The sequence below is a fragment of the Haliotis rubra genome, unplaced genomic scaffold (assembly GCF_003918875.1).
Source record: "Haliotis rubra isolate DU_JTF1 unplaced genomic scaffold, ASM391887v1 Scf42, whole genome shotgun sequence".
Lineage (NCBI taxonomy): Eukaryota > Metazoa > Mollusca > Gastropoda > Lepetellida > Haliotidae > Haliotis > Haliotis rubra.
The window spans coordinates 1364675-1389453 of NW_025767102.1; the positions used below are offsets into that span (position 1 = coordinate 1364675).

At 41.7% G+C, this 24779-nt stretch overlaps 1 protein-coding gene across 1 annotated transcript in view; it reads right to left on the reverse strand.

The window, feature by feature from the left end:
- Positions 1-308: 308 nt before the first annotated feature.
- Positions 309-24779, reverse strand: part of LOC124288565 (advillin-like) — a 60895-nt gene continuing 36424 nt past the window's right edge. Inside the window, exons 7-26 of the mRNA XM_046725118.1 lie at positions 24079-24181; positions 23768-23878; positions 22843-22944; positions 20793-20905; positions 20144-20222; positions 19654-19752; positions 18195-18339; positions 12451-12551; positions 11500-11637; positions 10955-11041; positions 10558-10629; positions 10165-10269; positions 9112-9195; positions 8332-8387; positions 6612-6705; positions 6213-6302; positions 5626-5739; positions 4602-4724; positions 3214-3396; positions 309-2064 (exon numbers count right to left, since the gene is read on the reverse strand). Of these exons, the coding sequence (XP_046581074.1) occupies positions 2014-2064; positions 3214-3396; positions 4602-4724; positions 5626-5739; positions 6213-6302; positions 6612-6705; positions 8332-8387; positions 9112-9195; positions 10165-10269; positions 10558-10629; positions 10955-11041; positions 11500-11637; positions 12451-12551; positions 18195-18339; positions 19654-19752; positions 20144-20222; positions 20793-20905; positions 22843-22944; positions 23768-23878; positions 24079-24181 (2050 nt within the window). The 3' untranslated portion in view covers positions 309-2013. The remainder of the gene's footprint in view (positions 2065-3213; positions 3397-4601; positions 4725-5625; positions 5740-6212; positions 6303-6611; positions 6706-8331; positions 8388-9111; positions 9196-10164; positions 10270-10557; positions 10630-10954; positions 11042-11499; positions 11638-12450; positions 12552-18194; positions 18340-19653; positions 19753-20143; positions 20223-20792; positions 20906-22842; positions 22945-23767; positions 23879-24078; positions 24182-24779) is intronic.

Consider the following 24779-nt stretch of genomic DNA (forward strand, 5'->3'; position numbering starts at 1 on the left):
TGATTATGCATAATCTCCATATACACATCTACAAATATTATGATATATATGTATATACTTGACAGTTTTATGATGAATATTCACAAAACCAGATCAAGCCAGATTCATCCTGCTGGAAATCATTCCCTATCGATGGCATCATTTCACAACCATGTATATCATAACATATCTGATAGCATAAAAGTGTCAAATACCCAAAGTGGAAGATCATGTTTTAAATGATTGGGTAAACTGAAGGTGAGATTCTTTAGCAATGTCTACCCTGGTTGAACATTTTCCAAGATATTTGCAGATGAAAAAACATTTTGCCTCTTGTCTCACAACACTTCCAATTGATGAAAACTTGACAGATTTAAAAAAGATACATATGAAGAGTGTAAAAATATATGTATAAACCAAATATTTGAAGAGAAAATCTCTGAAACTTCATGAAGTGAAACATCAATAATTAGATGGTGATAACAGTCATTTGTAATCTTAACATTACGACACAAACACCCAGTACATATTGCTGCACTAACAAAAATCTGAGTGTTATTTTGTTTAAAATCCTATAACAATTAGATGCTTTAACAGTGTAAACAAAAGCAATGATCAGCAGTCTCAGAACGACACCAAAATAGCCATGTTGTAGTGTTGTTGACAAAATAAGATAAATAATTTATAAATGAAGTAATATCACCCAGAACTTAGGTAAATATATCATGATGTACATAAGAAATTTAGAAACGGATAATGATTATACCAGGTTATGTTCTCTCAAGCTAAATAATGACACACTTGGTTTCCAGGCAAAAGAATCTCACTTCAAGCTGTACTGATTCATGTCCAAATTCTTCTCACACTAAAAATTACACAAAAAGTAACTTTACACTGGCCATGTTTCTCATTATGTTTAAGCATCACTGCCTGAAAACCAAATGTTGAAATTGTGACGTTAAGGGTAATAAATTACTCTTCATAAACTTTGCATACATTCGTAGGATTGTTCTGCACTGTGTCCATTGAGCAAAACTGGTAACAAATCAAAATATAAAACTGTGAGCAAGTTAATAAGTGAGGACTTAATATTTTTGAATAATGTCCAACACAAAACATTATGTATCAAAACAACAAGAATGAGGTAAAACAAAATATCAGGCTTTCACAGAACTGATAATATTTTTAAACTGGTGAAAAGTGATAAAATTCAGCAATATTTGGAATGAATTCAGCAGGTTGGAATGATATCAGTAAATAGAAATAAACAATATCCACATCTACTTATGGAGGAGAAAATTATACTTACAAAAGAATTTATTTCATGGGTACAGAAATGCATTGGCTAAAATATAAAACTTACCCAGAAACTCTCAAAACAGTACACAGTGGTAACATTATTTGAAGGTTTCCATGAGACAGAATTTAGCCAGAAACTTGTATCCAACTCGTAATATATTTCAGCAGTAAATACTAGGTGTAGATTGCACACAATTATAATATTGACAAAGTAAACATGGATGTGTAAAACTAAAAGTAGATACAGCTGAATTCTGTATATTAGAATATGTGGTCTTGTTAACTGAATGTCAGTCTGTAAATAGTATACAAATCTTTTCTACCTCTGTATCTACAAAAAATAAACAACCAATCAGAGTGCACCTGGCAGTGATAGGTCCCGATTGGTTATTTCAGCCAATCATAAACACCATTATTTCATTCACTGTTGATTTGAATCTGCTGAACAGAAAGTTGCTCCATATGCATATATAACTGTATAAATACAATTCATGAAAGATATATGGTAATACTACTTCGTTCAATTCATCTAACACTCCTTTTCTCAAATGAACTATTCCTGAAATAACCAAGGAGTTTTCCATTCAGCCAGGTAAGGGTGAAAGGTAATGAATGTTCTGAGAACATATAGCATGTGTTATGCATTATTTGAAACTTGGAGGTCATCCTGTCTAGAACAGCTGTAGGCCTTTTTTAATGTGTTGTTGTTTCCATGCTGGCTTTTTACTAAAATCTTCAGTAACTACATTTGAAGATCTGCTTGAACTCGTCAGGAGTTAAATGAATCTGAAACAAAGACAAATAAATTGAGATAAAAGATATTTGAGATGAAATATGAATGTAACTGTCTTGCTAGATATGAATGAGTGCTTTAAACTATTCTGCAATCGGCAGTATTACTGCTTTGCAACAGCAACCCAGTGGTTGATGGCAGGAGCAAGAATCAGAGAATGCAGTGTATGAAGATAAACTGTAGACCAGCTACATCTTTTCAGAGGGACACTATCCACGAAGGTGAGGTGAGGTGAAATTGGGTTTTACGTCGTACCTGAGAATATTTCGCTCATATGACGCCGTGCATGCCTGTGTATGTGTATGTGCGGCTGCTTGTACTAGCCCAGACTTAAGCTGGTTTTAAAGTGCTAGCCCACTGAGATACCATGCCGCAGTGAAGCATGAATACCCCACTCAGACACATTATACTGACTCCGAGCCGACCAGTCCTTGTTGTACCCATTAATGCCGAGCGCCAGGCAGGGACCAACAAGTACCATATTTTAACGTCTTTTGGTATGACGTGGTCGGGATCGAACCAACGACCTTCCGCTCTCCAGGCGGACGCTCTAACCACTACACCACGGAGGCGGTCCTATCCACGAAGATCTGGGTTAGAATTAATCTTCTGTAACCCATGCTTGTTGTAAGATCGGGTGGTCAGGCTTGCCAACTTGGTTGACACATGTCATTGTATCCCAATTGTGTAGATTGATGCTCATGCTGTTGATCACTGGATTGTCTGATCCAGACTCGATTATTTACAGACTGCAGCCATATAGCTGGAACATTGCGTGGTGTGGTGTAAAACCCTGACCTTCCGATCTCCCTAGAGCTCTATTGACTGGTCCACAGTAACCATAAATGTCCTCTGTATCTATGTACACAGTGTTATCAATAATCTGGACTGACAGGGTCATGAATATCTACACTGATCGTGTTCCAGACTGACTGACTGACTGACTGAGTTTGGTTTTACGCCGCTTTTAGCAATATTCCAGCAACATCACAGCGGGGACACCAGAAATGGGCTTCACACATTGTACCCATGTGGGGATTCGAACCGGGTCTTCGGCGTGACGAGCCAACGCTTTAACCACTAGGCTACCCCACCGCCCCTCGTGTTCCAGAACCCTATGTTCCACCCAGTGCTGGCTTTACCTCTCTGTTTTCTGGGTTGACCCCACTGGGTAGTTCATCTGTTGCCACTATGAGTTGTGAGTAGGTGTACTTGGGAACCTCGTTGAAGTCCTGGTCATTGCCGTTCATAGCCTCCTGGACTAGCGAACCTTGCACAGCCTGTGCTCCCAACTCTTGCTTCAGTTCCTCATACGTCTTGCCTTTCTGTGGACAGAACATACAAAACATTACATAAGAAGAACTCATGCTGCTGCTTCATATGGACTCAATCGTTGTTCATCCAGTGTTGACTGTTATTGCAACAGCATACAGAAATGTGTTAAACCACCAAAGTACATCTGAGTGAGTGTGAGTGAGTTGAGTTTTACGTCGCACTCAGCAATTTTCCAGCTATATGGCGGTGGTCTGTAACTAATCAAGCCTGGACCAGACAATCCAGTAATCAACAGCATGAGCATCGATCTGCGCAATTGGGAACCGATGACATGTGTTAACCAAGTCAGCGAGTCTGACCACCCGATCCTGTTAGTCTCCTCTTACGACAAGCATGGGTTACTGAAGGCCAATATTCTAACCCGGACCTTCACGGGTCAAGTACCCCCTGAAGCACAACCTTAAGAAAGTGTTCATGTTTATCACCCAATGTTATATTGTCCTCTTTTGAAACACTCTAGTACTACTGAAACACAACATTTATACAAAGTTTCCATGTTATACCACCCAATGACCTTCAATGTTTATACTTCCTTCTGTTATTACACCCAACAATATACCACCATGGTTATACTGGCCTCTGTAATAACACCCAATGATATACCTCTATTCTATCAATTCCGTGAAGGTTCGTGTTAGAATGTACCTTCAGTAACCCAAGCTTGTCGTTCGAGGCGACTAACGGGATCGGGTGGTCAGGCCCGCTGGCTTGGTTGACACATGTCATCGGTTCCCACTTGCGCAGATCGATGCTCATGCTGTTGATCACTGTATTGTCTGGTCCAGACTCAATTATTTACAGACCTCCACCATCTAGCTGGAATATTGCTGAGTGCAGCGTAAAACTAAACTCACTCACTCAGTCACTCTGTGCTATCACTCGTGAAGTACCCATGCTTGTCATAAGAGGCAAGTAATGGGATCAGGTGGTCAGGCTTGCTGACTAGGTTGACACATGTCATTGTATCCCAAATGCGTAAATCGATGCTCATACTGTTGATCACTGGATTGTCTGGTCCAGACTCAATTATTTACAGACAACCGCCATATATCTGGAATATTGCTGAGTGTGGCGTTAAACAAAAAACAAACAATCTCTATGCTATACTGTTATATCCATGAAACAAAGTCTGTACACCTAATGTTCATGTTGTTCCTCTCTATGAGGTATGTTCTAGTATTTAAACAACACTTACGCTCCAGAGATCTCTGTCCCAGACCCCAAAGAAGCCGGTGAATGTTGGTGGCTCGAGACCCTGCTTGACCTTGATGATGGGCGTGTCCTTGTCCCTCCCTGCTGGGTCTGTGCTCAAGTATTCCTGAATAATGCAGGAGGCATATGTTAAACATCTAATCTGAACAAGAAATCTCTACAGGACACAAATGGCAAGGTAAGTAATTATTCTGATTTTTAACCTACATATATCTGGGGCTGCAACGAATATGCTATGAGTATGAGGCGAATATGATATATATGAAGTGATAAACATTTAAAAAGCATAAATATTTCTAGTGACCATGAATAACAAATTAAACTTATGAAGGGATACTGCTCGAATCATCAAACACGTGAGCGAATGATAATAGCCTTAATATGCACCCCGAGTAAAGTGAGTCCTACATCAGCTATGTTGGAAATTTTAGAATAAATAGTTTATAAAAAGAACTTAACCTATCTCACAGAAATGTGGCACTGACACGGGAAGGTGGTGGTAACTACTGGGTGTGTTTGGGTGAAGTGTTTAGAAACTGGAAACATTTGGTTCCAACCATGTTTCCACTCAATATTGCCTGAGAAGAGAGAGATGATACAGGATAGGTTTAAAAGTTGTGAAGGTGAGGTGAGGTGAAATTGGGTTTAACATCATGCTTGAGAATATTTCGCTCATATGACGATGTGCATGCGCGTGTATGTGCAGCTGCTTGTACTAGCCCAGACTTAAGCTGGTTGTATAGTGCTAGCCCACTGAGATACTATGTAGCAGTGAAGCATGAATACCCTACTCAGACACATTATACTGACTCCGAGCCAACCAGTCCTTGATGTACCCATTAAGGCCGAGCGCCAGGCAGGGACCAACAAGTACCATATTTTAACGTCTTTTGGTATGACGCGGCCGGGGATCGAACCCGTGACCTTCCGCTCTCCGGGCGGATGCTCTAACCACTACACCACAGAGGCGGTCGAAAGTTGTGAAGGTAACACATCATGCATCATACCAGAGCAACTGTTTCTGCTGAATCCTTCTCTTTCTTGTTAGATCCAGATCCGACCCAGAGATACAGGGAATCCCACACATCCAACAGCATCACATCCTCAGGCACAAGGTCATCCTGGAATCATGGTATGTCACTGATATAGTTCTTGAACATATTGTAGTGGGTTGTTAAGCATGACAGCAATATTACAGCTACGTCATATCTGTAAATAATCAAACCTATCAAGACAATGTTTAGGATTATGTCTATTATGTACCAGTATAAGTGAATGTGACAATATACACAGTACCTGACAATTTCAGCCATTATAGATATTCTCCATACTACATGTACACAAGAAGCTGTTTACTGTGGTTAAAACTATGAAAAAGTTCTCTTCTCAAAAGCAAACATTTTAAAATGCTTCAAATCTATATATCCACCAAATATTAGTCTTCGCCTTTAAGTATGATAGTGAACTGATCACAATCATAATGTTGAAAGTGATAGTTCGGTCACTTTAGTGACTCTAGGGTCCATGAATACAGATTGTGTGGCACAAGTCCACCAGGCTCCTGTTTAATGTCTAACAGTGACAATGAACTTACCTGAACAAAGTCCTGGATCTGTTCTGCTCTAATTCTGCCAGATGCATTGGAAATCTGGTACAGGCGAGGAGGGTGGGCTGACTCATCATCCTGACCGGGAAGGACAATTGAACATATTATTTAATTCATTTTATACACCCTAGTAGACAACTATACATGTAATCATTAAGGAGGGGACAAGTAAGGGAAAAACATATAAAACATTTTACCACATTTATTCGGAGATGAAATTGAATTTCTAAAGAGACAAACAAATTGCAATTGTATTTATGCAGGTTTGAAACTTTAACTGCATTTTTTTCTCACCAAATTATCTGTTTTATGCAATACTGACTCAAATGCAGAACACAGAGCCTTCAAAACTTTTTTTCCTGAACCAAATGATGTCTGATACGGAACCTGTAACCGTTTGTCACTAGCGTAGGGCTGTTTGCCACCTAAAATATTCCAGAAAGATTCCTTTTCCTGTCCTTCAAACACCATCTCATGAGTTCTGAAATCAACAGAAAAGCATGCGATAAACCTCCCAAAACAAAATACAAAAATTCAGACAACTCTTGATAAGGAAGATAATCCTGAAAATTCTGCATTGTAAATAACTATGTGGAGCTCCATTTTTACAATCTGTCAATACAAATTCTACAATTACCCTCAACTTCACAGAACCTAAAAAATGTTATAACTTCTGAAGTTTTAAAACAGCAAAATGATTCATTTAGTGGCTAGTATTTGTGATACTGGCTGCAAATGTATGTCAAGTCAACAACTCACGACCTGTGTAAAGCCCCAATTTACCGTAAGATTTTCACAAGTCATCGGCCCGTAAACCCATCAAATTCCGTGTCACTGTCGATCCACATTATTCAAAGAATTCACTGTCATATATATTGTTGTCTACTCACGGATCGAAGCGAAGTGTAGTTGACAGAAAATGCATAATATATTTTGCTTCTCTAAATATCATATTTATTGTAGCAACAAACTGGCTTGCTTATTTTACCCCATTCAACAATCACAAACTGATTACGCCTCGTTCCATGTCACGCGTGCTTACCACGTTCATGATGGTCCGTATAACCTTAGTGTTGATTATATATTTTTTACATAAAAACTATTACACAATGCTAGGATATATTTTTTTTAGGTTAAATAATAGTATTCAATCAATAGAATTCATCCCGTTATATTATTGTGCATGTTTGAACTTGTTAGCGGGAAGCGTGTGCACAGCTGATTGCTATTTCCGGCTTTGTGTACGTAGACAGATAATGACGGTAATCTTAATTAATTTATAGAGCATTAGTGGCTAGTAATTATGATTCTCAGTGCAAATGTCTGACACTGTTAAATAACAGAGGGCAGTATAACTCATTACAGTATATCCCTGTATGTTATAACAGCACAGTACAACACGTGGGGGGTATATCACTGTTATAACAGCACAGTATAACACATGGATGTATATCATGATGTATTATAACAGCACAGTACAACCGATTGAGGTATATCACTGTGTTATAACAGCACAGTACAACACATAGATGTATATCATTGGGTGTTATAATAGCACAGTATAGCACATGGATGTATATCATTAGTGGTTATAACAACACAGTATAACACATGGAGGTATCACTGTGTTATAACAGCACAGTATTAAACATGGAGGCACATCACTGTTAAAACAGCACAGTACAACACATGGAAGTACATCACTGTGTTATAACAGCACAGTATAACACATGGAGGTACATCACTGTGTTATAACAGCACAGTACAACACATGGAAGTACATCCCTGTGTTATAACAGCACAGTGTAACACATGGAGGTACATCCCTGTGTTATAACAGCACAGTATAACACATGGAGGTACATCCCTGTGTTATAACAGCACAGTATAACATGGAGGTACATCACTGTGTTATAACAGCACAGTATAACACATGGAGGTACATCACTGTGTTATAACAGCACAGTATAACACATGGAGGTACATCACTGTTATAACAGCACAGTATAACACATGGAGATACATCACTGTGTTATAACAGCACAGTATAACACATGGAGGTACATCACTGTATAACAGAGAACTCATGCACTGTTTAAAGCATTACCTTGGTGATCTGGAAGCTATATTCTTTCCGTACTCACGCTCGTCTCCAGTGCTACCCTGGAACAAAGATTGAGTCAACTCTTAAATTTCAGGTATATAAACTAATACTTATTGAACAACTTAATACTGAATAATACTAAATGGAATATTTGATGCAAATCAGAAGCCTTCTTGCATATGACAATAAGTGTAAAAGGATGTTAGGAAAACGGCAACACAAAACTCTTGCAACTCAATGCAGATGTCCAGCCATAGGAGTTTAACCATACATCCTCTGGGGTCAAGGGAGATAACTGATAATAAAAGTCCAGTTTCCGCCATTGCCAAACTAGGCTGAAATATAGGAACATGAGTCAGTGTGATGATACGTCACCTGTTGACAGAAGAATAGTGAGTGAGTTGGGTTTTACCCTGCTTTAAGCAATATTCCAGCAATATCACAGCAGAAAACACCAGACATGGGCTTCAAACATTGCACCCATGGGGGGAACTGAACCCGGGCCTTCGGTGTGATATGAGCCTATTTCACCACTAGGCTAACTGATGACTAGCTGTCAGACAGTGATGTTTCTACAGAGCAGCTGGCAAGCTTGCATCTTCATCTTCTAGGCTGTAAATTTTGTTTGCTCCAGATAAACTATGCATTGAATTAGTGAGTTATAATCAACGACATCAGGGTACTAACTTACAACTTTTACAACAAGCATTAGTGTTAAGGCTTGTTTAAGGCAGAATCTTACTATTTATATCTCCCCAATCTTGACAAGGCACCCACACTTACCTTTCCTGCCCAGATGCAGACTGTTGACTTGGTTAACACCACAAACACATCGTTGGAGTTGAGCGATGTTGCGGAGAGGTCCACCTGTAGTGGTATTGATTAAAATAAAACTACTGATAAATTGTTTAAAACAATGCTCAGGCATGAATAAGAATAGAAAACTTAATTGTTGATGAGATTCTTAATTAGTTCCATTCATATAAACAGAGTCAAATATTTCAAATTAAACTGTACTATACACACGCAAATTATCTAGTAAAAGTTACAATGGAAGTACTTCCAGAAAACTTGCATGCTATGACACCTTGGTTTCCTTTTTCAATACACAACTTGAATAAATTGACAAAACTTTACAAACATAATTGGAAAATAAATGGCTGAAAATGTAAAAAAAGAATCTTTGCGCGTGGCGACAGAAACAAGTAAACTACTTTCAAGGGAGATAACTATGTTGACTAGTGTCATTAAGAATTTTTAAGTCCCTAAACTAAGTATAACAAGGTTCAAATCAAATTGCCTGTTAGTATTATCAAACCATCTCTTCCAGTAAGTAATTCAGTGGTGGGCATGTTGGCTCCTGTAAATCAATTCACAATTGGACACTTTGTACCCAACTTTCGAAACCTTCAAGTACCTAGATAATAATTATAATGCTAATTTTTGCACCTAGGATCCAACACGGTGCTACTCTCTGGCGTTACATTATTACCCTGACGGAATTGTACTTTCAAAGCTGCTACTAATTGCTAAGCGCGACCGTATAGGTCTGTACATCCGCATCTCAGGTACCCATTTTGAACAGCTGGGTGGACTGAGTGCAATGTGGACGAAGTGCCTTGCCCAGGGACACAACACAGTATGAGACCCAGGTCACAAATTTTGGTGTCTCCACCGGAATTCGAACCCGGGCCTTTGGCGTGAGAGGCCAGCAAGCTAACCATTACACCACCGTGCTCCACACGGATATGGAGTCTCAAACCCCAGTAGTAAAGTGGGACTTGTCCCAGCCTGTACTGTGGTTTGATTTCCTGTTGCGGTATCCTTGACACTCACCTGAACAGCCTTGCAGTTCAGTTCCGATGTTCCCCGAACCTGGAGCATGTACTTGTCCCCTGGGCCCAGATCCTTGTCCCCCTTCTGCCAGCCCGCTTTGCCACCCTACAAACACAACACATGTTTTAATTTCAAAATGGATCAAAATTAATTTTTACAGTGTCATGGAACACATTAACCCATTCCAGTTATCATGACTACCCCACTGCCCCAGCTGACCTCGACCATAACAAGATACATGACACAGTAAATACAGATGCCAATATCATTATGCTTCAAAGTGGAATTGACCAGTCAGGGATCAGAACTCCTACATGATCAATCTCACATTGAGGCAAAACTGATAATGATTTATCTGACCAACCCATGTTCTGTACTGAGGAGGCTACTTACACTGAAGATGACCATCTTGCCACCAAACATGGCCATGAAGTGCGGAGGTTCCTTATTTTGGACAACTCGGATCTGGAACACAAGGGTATTGTGTAAATTCCAAATCGGTCACAATGATTGTTAAATGTGCACATGATAAATGCATGTGCATGTTTGCAGCTCTTTCATAAACATTTGATAAACACTTAATCAAAGTCATATTACAAGTTCATCCTTACAATTTTCATTGCCTAAATATTGATTAAATATGTCTGTAAATAATGCAAAAGCTGTCTTTTCTTTCTGCAGAAAGCTATTTCTGTCCAGATATACTATTTTAGTAGGCCAAAAATTCTTCATTCCCAAACTTTTGTTCTGTTTACTATTTCTTTGTTTTGCATAACTGCGAGTCCCCCACCTGTGTTGCGGCACCTCCGAGGGCGTCATCCATCTCCACAGCCTTCAGTGCCGACGTCCCCCTCTCATCAGCTGTAGACTTGCTTCCCTGCCAACAGCAAGCAAGTCAGTGATGACACAAGCAGGTCAGTGATCACACAAACAGGCAGTGATACAGGCAGCCATGAGGCCTCCCATACTGAATCTATTTCCGATTTGATTTCATTTCATTGAGTTTCGTTTTATGCCACACTAAGCAATATTTCAGGTATATGGCAGCAGTCTGTAAATAATCGAGTCTGGAACAGACAATCCAGGGATCAACAGCATGATCATTGATCTACGCAATTGGGATATGATCACGTGTCAACCAAGTCAGCGAGTCTGACCACCCGATCTCGTTATTCGCCTCTTATGACAAGCATGGGTTACTGAACACTATCCTAATAACACTTATAAAAAATGTTTTAACGAAAACCCAATCTTATCGAAAACACAGAACCACCTCTATGACTATTCTCCACCCCCATGTCCAAATTCCACTAATTCAAGGTATCCCCTGCTTACCTGCCAGTAGTAGATGAGGTAGTGCTCGCGGCCATTCACTTTATATGTGTACTTGACGATGTAGCTGTCACCTGCATAGAAGTCCCCGTAGGTGTTCTTGTCAACCTCTACCAGGTCGAAGTCCTGCACCTGCCACACCTGTAGAAAAGTCAAGGTTATCTTAATGAATGAGTCTCTTAAAATCAATATTATTATTCTTCTACTTGAGCTGAATGGTTTATGGCTGCGTTACCACTATTCCAACCACATAATGGCAGGGACATTACGAACTGGTTCACACTTGCCCCTAGGTGGCGTCTTCAGTGTGACAGGCAAGTGAACACTCAGTAACTCATGCTCACTGCTACAGTGAGGGAGTATGGTTTCACGCTGCTTTTAGCAACTTTCCAACAATATCACAGCGGGGACCCAAGAAATGGGCTTCACACATTGTAACCATGAGGGGAATCGAACCCTAGCGAATGCTGTAACCACTAAGCTATCCCACCTCTCCCTCACTGCTACAACTAACTGTGACAGGGTATTTACCAACAGCCAGATGTGACAGTGGTTTTCAGTGTGCTTCCTGCATTTGGGTAAGCACATGTGAAACAGTGCTAGAACTGGCCACCATCCACCCTGTACAGTCCGTGAGTGGTTGTTCAAACCCAACCCACTAGTCAGCTACACTACTCAAAAGAACTGATTGATTAAGCCACACCAGCTATTTGCAGCTAACGAAAGAAATAACTAAATTAGTGCAAAAAGAATCTACACGCAATTTTCACCAATGCAGATAATTTCATTGAAATGAAATCTTTAAATTTAACTTTAAGCAATAGGTGAATATTAACTTGAGGTTCCCATTTATTGTAAGTCAGATATTACCGGTATGTTATTAACATGTAAACATGTTTTGGTCACATTGTCTAATGTATCACTGACAGGACAAGCACCTGCTGGTCTACCCACCTCGGCCTTCCCGGTTCCATCATCAAACATTTGACTCTCAGCAGCAAGGGCTGTGTTGTTGTGCAGAGTTGATGCATCAAACTTGGTCTGGACCGTCTTAGCTACAGAAACAAGACACATGGCTATCAAACATTCCCCAAGACCAACACATCCATCAAACAAATGTTACATGTCTGTTGGTTAATGCCACACTCAACAATATTCCAGCTATATGTAGTACAAGTGTGATATTGCCTCCAGGGTCCCTCTCAACAAAGCGTTCGTAGCGTACACCTGTTGTAATTCTATAGTTTGTCATACGCTTACGAATGTCATAGCGCTAGAAATGTTTTGTGGATTGGACCCTGTTTTGCTAAATCACAAGGTCATGTGACTGACTAAATGTTGCTGCAAAAGGCCACTGTCGATTTCTGTTTCGGATCATCATCGTGTGATTGAATTACTAAATACATATTTCTCCCAGTTAATGTCCTTTCACTATCTGCTGTGACACAATTTTAATATTTTTCAAAATTAAAAGTTACATTCTCAATGACAATCTCCTGTCACCCACCTTAACTGGGGTCTGTCAACCACCCACAACTGCTCATATGACGATGTCTCACCTATTCTGCTTCTTGAGTAGACTACACACGGGTGGGCTCCATCTACACCCTCCCACAACTGCTCATATGACGATGTCTCACCTATTCTGCTTCTTGAGTAGACTACACACGGGTGGGCTCCATCTACACCCTCCCACAACTGCTCATATCACAATGTCTCACCTATTCTGCTTCTGGAGTAGACTACACACACGGGTGGGTTCCATCTACACCCTCCCATAACTGCTCATATCACGATGTCTCACCTATTCTGCTTCTTGAGTAGACTACACAGGGTGGGCTCCATCTACACCCTCCCACAACTGCTCATATCACGATGTCTCACCTATTCTGCTTCTGGAGTAGACTACACAGGGGTGGGCTCCATCTACACCCTCCCACAACTGCTCATATCCTATTCTTGCGATGTCTCACCTATTCTGCTTCTTGGTAGACTACCCAGGGGTGGGCTCCATCTACACCCTCTCCACAGCTGCTCATATCCACGATGTCTCACCTATTCTGCTTCTGGAGTAGACTTCCACACAGGGGTGGGCTCCATCTACACCCTCCCACAACTGCTCATATCCGCGATGTCTCACCTATTCTGCTTCTGGGTAGACAACACACACGGGTGGGCTCCATCTACACCCTCCCACAACTGCTCATATGACAATGTCTCACCTATTCTGCTTCTTGAGTAGACTACACAGGGGTGGGCTCCATCTACACCCTCCCACAGCTGCTCATATCCACGATGTCTCACCTATTCTGCTTCTGGAGTAGCAGACTACACAGGGGTGGGCTCCATCTACACCTCCCACAACTGCTCATATGACAATGTCTCACCTATTCTGCTTCTTGAGTAGACTACCCAGGGGTGGGCTCCATCTACACCCCTCCACAACTGCTCATATCACGATGTCTCACCCTATTCTGCTTCTTGAGTAGACTACACAGGGGTGGGCTCCATCTACACCCTCCCACAACTGCTCATATGACGATGTCTCACCTATTCTGCTTCTTGAGTAGACTACCCAGGGGTGGGCTCCATCTACACCCTCCCACAACTGCTCATATCACGATGTCTCACCTATTCTGCTTCTTGAGTAGACTACCCAGGGGTGGGCTCCATCTACACCCTCCCACAACTGCTCATATGACGATGTCTCACCTATTCTGCTTCTTGAGTAGACTACACAGGGGTGGGCTCCATCTACACCCTCCCACAACTGCTCATATCACGATGTCTCACCTATTCTGCTTCTGGAGTAGACTACACAGGGGTGGGCTCCATCTACACCCTCCCACAACTGCTCATATGACGATGTCTCACCTATTCTGCTTCTTGAGTAGACTACACAGGGTGGGCTCCATCTACACCCTCCCACAACTGCTCATATCACGATGTCTCACCTATTCTGCTTCTTGAGTAGACTACACACAGGGTGGGCTCCATCTACACCCTCCCACAACTGCTCATATGACGATGTCTCACCTATTCTGCTTCTTGAGTAGACTACACAGGGTGGGGCTCCATCTACACCCTCCCACAACTGCTCATATCACGATGTCTCACCTATTCTGCTTCTTGAGTAGACTACACAGGGGTGGGCTCCATCTACACCCTCCCACAACTGCTCATATCACGATGTCTCACCTATTCTGCTTCTTGAGTAGACTACCCAGGGGTGGGCTCCATCTACACCCTCCCACAACTGCTCATATCACGATGTCTCACCTATTCTGCTTCTGGAGTAGACTACACAGGGGTGGGCTCCATCTACACCCTCCCACAACTGCTCATATGACGATGTCTCACCTATTCTGCTTCTTGGAGTAGACTACACAGGGGTGGGCTCCATCTACACCCTCCCACAACTGCTCATATGACGATGTCTCACCTATTCTGCTTCTTGAGTAGACTACACAGGGGTGGGCTCCATCTACACCCTCCCACAACTGTTCATATGACGATGTCTCACCTATTCTGCTTCTTGAGTAGACTACACAGGGTGGGCTCCATCTACACCCTCCCACAACTGTCATATCACGATGTCTCACCTATTCTGCTTCTTGGAGTAGACTACACAGGGGTGGGCTCCATCTACACCCTCCCACAACTGCTCATATGACGATGTCTCACCTATTCTGCTTCTGGAGTAGACTACACAGGGGTGGGCTCCATCTACACCCTCCCACAACTGTTCATATGACGATGTCTCACCTATTCTGCTTCTTGAGTAGACTACACACGGGGTGGGCTCCATCTACACCCTCCCACAACTGCTCATATGACGATGTCTCACCTATTCTGCTTCTTGAGTAGACTACACACCAGGGTGGGCTCCATCTACACCCTCCCACAACTGTTCATATGACGATGTCTCACCTATTCTGCTTCTTGAGTAGACTACACACGGGGTGGGCTCCATCTACACCCTCCCACAACTGCTCATATGGGATGTCTCACCTATTCTGCTTCTTGAGTAGACTACCCAGGGGTGGGCTCCATCTACACCCTCCCACAACTGTTCATATGACGATGTCTCACCTATTCTGCTTCTGGAGTAGACTACACAGGGGTGGGCTCCATCTACACCCTCCCACAACTGCTCATATGACGATGTCTCACCTATTCTGCTTCTTGAGTAGACTACACAGGGGGTGGGCTCCATCTACACCCTCCCACAACTGTTCATATGACGATGTCTCACCTATTCTGCTTCTTGAGTAGACTACACAGGGTGGGGCTCCATCTACACCCTCCCACAACTGCTCATATGACGATGTCTCACCTATTCTGCTTCTTGAGTAGACTACACAGGGGTGGGCTCCATCTACACCCTCCCACAACTGTTCATATGACGATGTCTCACCTATTCTGCTTCTGGAGTAGACTACACACACGGGTGGGCTCCATCTACACCCTCCCACAACTGCTCATATGACGATGTCTCACCTATTCTGCTTCTGAGTAGACTACACACGGGTGGGCTCCATCTACACCCACCCACAACTGTTCATATGACGATGTCTCACCTATTCTGCTTCTTGAGTAGACTACACAGGGGTGGGCTCCATCTACACCCTCCCACAACTGTTCATATGACAATGTCTCACCTATTCTGCTTCTTGAGTAGACTACACACGGGTGGGCTCCATCTACACCCTCCCACAACTGTTCATATGACGATGTCTCACCTATTCTGCTTCTTGAGTAGACTACACACGGGTGGGCTCCATCTACACCCTCCCACAACTGTTCATATGACGATGTCTCACCTATTCTGCTTCTTGAGTAGACTACACAGGGGTGGGCTCCATCTACACCCTCCCACAACTGTTCATATGACGATGTCTCACCTATTCTGCTTCTTGAGTAGACTACACAGGGGTGGGCTCCATCTACACCCTCCCACAACTGTTCATATGACGATGTCTCACCTATTCTGCTTCTTGAGTAGACTACACAGGGGTGGGCTCCATCTACACCCTCCCACAACTGCTCATATGACGATGTCTCACCTATTCTGCTTCTTGGAGTAGACTACACCAGGGGTGGGCTCCATCTACACCCTCCCACAACTGCTCATATGACGATGTCTCACCTATTCTGCTTCTTGAGTAGACTACACACGGGTGGGCTCCATCTACACCCTCCCACAACTGCTCATATGACGATGTCTCACCTATTCTGCTTCTTGAGTAGACTACCCAGGGGTGGGCTCCATCTACACCCTCCCACAACTGCTCATATCACGATGTCTCACCTATTCTGCTTCTTGAGTAGACTACACCAGGGGTGGGCTCCATCTACACCCTCCCACAACTGCTCATATGACAATGTCTCACCTATTCTGCTTCTTGGAGTAGACTACCCAGGGGTGGGCTCCATCTACACCCTCCCACAACTGCTCATATGACGATGTCTCACCTATTCTGCTTCTTGAGTAGACTACACAGGGGTGGGCTCCATCTACACCCTCCCACAACTGTTCATATGACGATGTCTCACCTATTCTGCTTCTTGAGTAGACTACACACAGGGGTGGGCTCCATCTACACCCTCCCACAACTGTTCATATGACGATGTCTCACCTATTCTGCTTCTTGAGTAGACTACCCAGGGGTGGGCTCCATCTACACCCTCCCACAACTGCTCATATGACTGATGTCTCACCTATTCTGCTTCTTGGAGTAGACTACACACAGGGTGGGCTCCATCTACACCCTCCCACAACTGCTCATATGACGATGTCTCACCTATTCTGCTTCTTGAGTAGACTACCCAGGGGTGGGCTCCATCTACACCCTCCCACAACTGCTCATATGACGATGTCTCACCTATTCTGCTTCTTGAGTAGACTACACAGGGGTGGGCTCCATCTACACCCTCCCACAACTGTTCATATGACGATGTCTCACCTATTCTGCTTCTTGAGTAGACTACCCAGGGGTGGGCTCCATCTACACCCACCCACAACTGTTCATATGACGATGTCTCACCTATTCTGCTTCTTGAGTAGACTACCCAGGGGTGGGCTCCATCTACACCCTCCCACAACTGTTCATATGATGACGATGTCTCACCTATTCTGCTTCTTGAGTAGACTACCCAGGGGTGGGCTCCATCTACACCCTCCCACAACTGTTCATATGACGATGTCTCACCTATTCTGCTTCTTGAGTAGACTACCCAGGGTGGGCTCCATCTACACCCTCCCACAACTGTTCATATGACGATGTCTCACCTATTCTGCTTCTTGAGTAGACTACCCAGGGGTGGGCTCCATCTACACCCTCCCACAACTGTTCATATGACGATGTCTCACCTATTCTGCTTCTTGGAGTAGACTACACAGGGGTGGGCTCCATCTACACCCTCCCACAACTGTTCATATGACGATGTCTCACCTATTCTGCTTCTTGAGTAGACTACACAGGGGTGGGCTCCATCTACACCCTCCCACAACTGTTCATATGACGATGTCTCACCTATTCTGCTTCTGGAGTAGACTACACAGGGGTGGGCTCCATCTACACCCACCCACAACTGTTCATATGACGATGTCTCACCTATTCTGCTTCTGGAGTAGACTACACAGGGGTGGGCTCCATCTACACCCTCCCACAACTGTTCATATGACGATGTCTCACCTATTCTGCTTCTTGAGTAGACTTTTCCTGGAGGTGGGGGTTGTGGCCAATCAGGGAAGAGACACTTGAAGTCTGAAGGCTCTCCACCATCAACGACTCGTGTCACTGATGTGTCTGTTGGGTAGCCCTTCTTCTGAATGAAACCCTACAACAAGAATAAATTGGTGATAAACCTACTTGAAAATATAGTGAGCACGAAGATTCAAATGTAAAAATAGATTTCTATGTTATGACAAATATCAAACACTGGTTGGTTTACATCCATTACAACAATGGCTAGATTGCTTTGAAAACCAGTCCTTCTTAGACTGTGGAAATTACACATGGGTACAAATGTAAGATAGCTCAGAACATTCCTAAAAGGGTCACAGGTATAAATAAATGTAAATGATAAATGTACCAAATAATAAGTTTAAGATTAAAACTAATATAGTCTTGACTAGATTCTAAACATTAAATTGACAAATAACAATCCTAGCTTGTGAATCCAAAGATATGTTATATTCTAACTGCCACCTGTTGCACATTTGCATTCCATGGAAATCAATTCATCTTGTAGGAATGACACGTTGCAGAAATAGTGAAATAAAATGCTAAACAAACATTTCTCCAAACTTTTCCAATTTAACATTAATTTATTTTTTGAATTTTCAATGTGCATGTCATAGTCAGCAATAATCCCTGGTAAATTTACATTAAATGTCTTTCTAACCCATAATGGGATGTGGCATCACTTGACTCACATCGCGGTAATTCATCATGACTGTCAATGTCTGTGGAAGTAACTTGAAGTAAAGCAAAAGAGGTGAGGTGAAATAGGGTTTAACGTCATACTTAAGAATATTTCCCTCATATGACGATGTGCATGTGTGTGTGTGTGGCTGCCTGTACTAGCCCAGACTTGCTGGTTTGTTGTGCTAGCTCACTGAGATACCATGCCGCAGTTAAGCATGAATACCCCACTCAGACACATTACACTCACTCTGAGCCAAACTGTCCTTGTTTTACCCAATAATGCTGAGCGCCAGGCACGGAACAACTACCATATTTTAATGTGTTTTGGTATGACATGGCCAGGGATCGAACCTGCAACCTTCTGCTCTCCTGGCAGATGTTCTAACCACTACACCATGGAGGCAGTCAGTGAAGCAAAATATAAAACCCTAGTTTGCTTTAGGTAATATAATATATTTGAGTGAGTGAGTAAGTTTGGTTTTATGCTGCTTTTAGCAATATTCCAGCAACATCATGGCTGGGAACACTAGAAATGGGCTTCACACATTGCATCCTTGTTGGGAATCGAAACCGGGTCATCAACATGATGAGCAAACGCTTTAACCACTAGGCTACCCCACCATTCCTCAGAGTGAGTGGGGGAAACAAACCTGGGTCTTTGGCGTCACGAGCAAATGCTTTAGCCACTAGGCTACCCTATTGCCCTTAATACATTTGTACGTACCACTGCATTCCTCATAGCCTCAGATCTCTCGGACTTGGTTGCCTGTTTACCGATCCACACCCAGATGTGCTCTGGCCCACAGTCAATGATGAAGGAATCCTGATATCAAAGACATTGTGATTAATTTTTATCAGTTACACAGAAATACAGAAGTGTAAGTTTAAGAACTTTATATATGGATTTATAAAGTCTGTTCTTCAGTTTTTGATGAAACAATAAAATGGTAAAGTCACTCCTTAACAATATATATTTAAATTGTAGTATTTTAATGACAGAATGAATCATATGAGATTAAATCTTTCATTATTTATTAAACATGCACTAACCAAAAGAAATGAACCATTTAAAGAATGTGTAACAGTATGATATATGAATAAATCTCCCTTGCATACTGATCGGAGACCTTTTGTACAATAAACCTCTTTGCCTTGCCTTACATGGGCTATATTCTATATATTCATATCTTCAATGCATGTATATTTGGACTCACATCTGATGTCATGTCCTTACGAGACAGCGGCCCAGTCTTCACTTCCTTGATGGTCAGGTTCCCATCTTCTTCTCGACACCTACATATATAACATCAGTTGTGAGGCCAACAGCATCTTCAACTTTGTGGTAAAAAAAATGTACTTGATGTGCAGAACAAAAGGGACCTTACATGCGGAATGGGATAAACAATAAATAAAATCAGTTTGAAGATGCAATACGATGTCAAGCATTCTTCTTCAGCTTTGTGGGCATAATGCCAAAATGAGTGAGTGGGGAAATGAACCTAGGTCTCCAACTCGTTGATCACATTATGGGACTGTCTTAGCCAATTTTGTTTGAAAACCATAACAGTTGATTTTGTTTTTGTTTGTTGTTTTAAGTGATGACAAAATCACAAATATTCCATCTACATGACAGTTTTCTGTAAGTAAATGAATCTGGACCAGATAATCTAGTGATTAGCATTGTGTGCATCAGTCTACATAGTTGGGATGCAATGACTCAGTGACTTGGCTGACATGAGTCTGATCTGGCAATCACACTGGTTGTCTTTTACAACAAGCAAAGGTTGCTGAAGCTTATTTCTAACACAGATCTTCATGGCCATCTAGTAGCTGATGAAATGGTGAGGATGTAGCTACACTTACGAGAATAATTTCATATTTTCAGCACTCTTCCTTTCAAACACATTATCGGCAGCAACAGACTCTGTGGTCTTGACCTGTGACTTCTCATTCAGGGGAAGATGTTGCTCAAACAGCTGCAGGAAACAATGTCGGATTAGAGCAGTTTCAGAGAGATGACCAAATTTTTATCCAATATCTGTGTGTGCACAAAGTTTCATGGAACTGTTACTTAACAAGCTGTAAAACCAGTTAAACTTCTTGCAGTAGAAACAAACATAAATTACATAAAGCCCCAAATAGCAAAAGGTACCATATGAACATCTGGTCTTTGTGTGTGCAAAATTTCAAGAAAGAATACCTATTGGCCAGTTTAAGTAAACTTAGGCTCAGTACTATTATTCGTTACACTGCTATACTGAGTGTCACAAACCCTAGAAGAAGGTCGTCAGCTAACCTTTGAGTAACCTATGACCGTCCAAACAAACGCGAGACGGACAAAGAATTTAACCAATCAGACAACAGCTACTCTTCAGGGTTCGGCAGATGTTTTTGGATTTTCTCTTCCCCAGTCACTGACACTGATCTCTCAACAAAATGAATTATTCGCATAAAACACAGATATTTGACCTTTAGTGTATACGCTTAGGGGTTTCAGATGACATGGTTACTGTTAACTCATATATAATATCCTGGAATATTGACAAAAACATTATTTTCAGTGACTGTTTACTCTCTGTTGTGAGTAACACTCAGAAAATAGCATTCAGAATCGTTCGAGTACAAATGTTTTCGAGGTAAAAGTTCAAACAGTATGTACGAATGTTAACTTTGGCAATTTGGTAAGCTGTGTTCTCATTGGTCAATTCAAAAGGTTAGCTGATGCGACCTTCTACTTGGGTTTGTTACACTCAGTATAGCAGTGTAACAAATGATACTGAGCCTAAGTTTACTTAGACTGACCTATTGGCTGGGGGTATGATCCAGACACAAATAGATAGACAGACAAGCTCATTACATGAAAACAACATCAAAATTATCAGGATTAAAAGCTTTTGACACAAAGGATTTATTACTATGAAGAACAGAAATACAATGTCATGATACTTTGTTACCTTGGCCTAAAAAGTTTTTAACGGAATGGATTGAAAATTAGCAAGAACAGATACTGTAAACGAACGTATTATATTTCGCGCAGGTTTTATTTTAGCGCTTTTCGCGCAAAACATTTTAGCGCGAAAATTTATACACCGCGAATAAACCTGTCATTCATTCAGTCTAGCCACACTCGCTCCTGAGTTGTTACCATAACACATCAAGTTTGAAGACAGAAATCTACGGGAATCTTAAAATGACGACTGATAGTAGCATAAAGAATCATACTTAACTGTCGCTATAATGGATTTCCCAAAACATAATTAAATAATGAGCCAGATCCCATCGCCGAATTAGCGAAAACAGCAATGTGTGTTGTGGCCGCCATGGAAATTGGTCACATGACAGATGGTTTGATACAAAACAGATTACCATGAAACGACTCGGAAAGAAATAATACTGCAGTATTTTATTTATTCATTAAGATTTTATTTACCAGTACATCATGAAGTGAATAGTCACTTAACACTCAATCATCTCATTCACAACAACCCGGCTTGTTTGAAATCACAAAGAGCTTCATATACAGTAGAAGTTAATTCGTCAGATCGTCAGAATTCGCGGAACATAAGACTGATGTGTTTTTCATCTCTTCCGTGAGTAAACGGATTACTGTGTACTAGTATATCGCACAGATAGGGATTTCCTATGAGTAAGTAATAAACGCCGTCTGACAGGTTAAGCCACTCTGTTTGTTTTCACAGCTATTAGAGGCGGCCAAAGAGACAGCTGGCAGTTCCGGCAATTACTGATTGCGCGAATAATTGACCGCGCGATGTAGTCTAAACTGTCAATTCCGCAAAAATTGCACCAAGCGAAAATAAGTACGTTTACAGTATATAAGATGTCATGATACTTTGTTACCAAATCATATTGCGATGCTCTATTAATCTATTATTACAGTGGCTAATTCACAAACTTTTTTCTCATCAGCTGTCATCTTCTCTTCTTCTCCATCGTCAACAGTTACAACAATACCTCCTGGACGCTCATCTCGAAGTGACCGGGCATGTTCCAGGGCCTGAAAACATGAAAAATACAAAATTGAAATATGCTTTCAAAAAACATATCTTGAAGTAATATTTGCAATATAACTGCTTGGAAAGAGTAAGAACTTGAGTGAATGTTGTTTTACTGAAGCCAATATATCATTGGCCTGTGAAGTATCTGGGTTCAGCAAACCAAATGTTGATAGCATGAACAATGGTTGTTGCCTTTAGAGTGAGTTTGGTTTAATGCCGAATTTAGCAATATTCCAGCAATATCTCGGTGGGGGACACCAGAAATGGGATTGACACGTTATCATGTGGGGAATCAAACCCGGGTCTTCAGCGTGACAAGCAAACGCTTTAACCACTAGGCTACCCCACCACCCCTGTTGCCTTTAGAGTCCAGTTACACACAACAGCCACAACACACTGCCAATAATGGGCGGGGCGGTGGGGTAGCCTAGTGGTTAAAGCGTTCTCTTATCAAACTGAAGACAGAGTTCAATTCCCAACATGGGTACAATGTGTGAAGCCCATTTCTGATGTCCCCGTCATGATATTGCAGAAATAATGCTAAAAGAGGTGTAAAACTACACTCACTCACTCACTTTAACTGTACAAGAAGTATACGTATACCCCAGATGGAGTGATTAGAGAAGATAAATCCCAGTCCTGTCATTAAGTCTTAAGCTAAATTGGTCACACATTCAGTGATTTGCAACTTCAAAACCGTAATATTTTACACAGTCACCTGGATCAAATGTGTCACATGCATCAAGACATGTATCTGTAATAGTACAACAAGACAATTACCCACTACCATGCTTACCCTTTGATACGATGTAACACACTCACCTTGAAGTTTTCTTTTCTGGAGCTGTCATTGCCCACCCACACAAAGAGGACTTTACCAAGGTCAAGGATGTAGGCGTCGCCATGGTTCATGCTCCCCCAGCTCATATCAACCTGTATCACACAGTAAACAGTACAATATACACTGTAACACATTAGTGAGGCATGTGACGTTATTATTACACATTGTACATGTAAATACACAGCATTTGAAACATCATATGAAATACATGAGTAGTATTTGACATTACACTGTATACAGAATGAATGTTATAGTTTGCATCAACATGGGGACTACTAAGTAAGACCCATACCTGTGAGATGCGTGGGTTCCTCTTGCCCTTTACTTGGTACAAGCGGATCTGGAATGTGTTGTCTACATGATTGAAGCCCGACTTGTGACCTCCCTCAATAGTCCTGAAACAGAGAGACAGGACAGTTGCATTAAACAGAAAACCTCACCTGAGTGTCTTTTGACATTAAATATATCAACTTTTACTTAACGGAGGATGGGTGACATTCCTGGTTTGTAAACACCAAGAACCAGTCTCTTGACAGTACCAGGATTTCTCGTATTTATGCCCACTCTTAATTACACCCATGGGCTTAAAAACGGGATATTTTCCTGTTATTAAGCCTTTGGGCCTAAATTAAGATTTCAAATTATATTGTTTAGAGTGACGTCCCTTTGCAAAAGCACATGGCAAACTTCAGCACATATAACGTTTGTAGTGCATGTTTGTCATGCAGTTAGAGGTTTTCATGTGTACAGAACGTTTTGGAGTCCCAAGAGATGTCAGGTACTCTCAATCCATGTGACTCACATGCAGTCGCAATAAAATATGATAATATCATTGGACACGTTCCCAAAGACCAGAGTAAAGTATGTAAATTTCATCAAAAGAGGGAGTGTCATTCAAGATCCGGTTTATGACAGTTCTTTAATGATTGTTTATGGTTCAGGTGTTATGTATTATTCCGCTCATATTAAAGTTCATTCCATTTTATCGAGTCT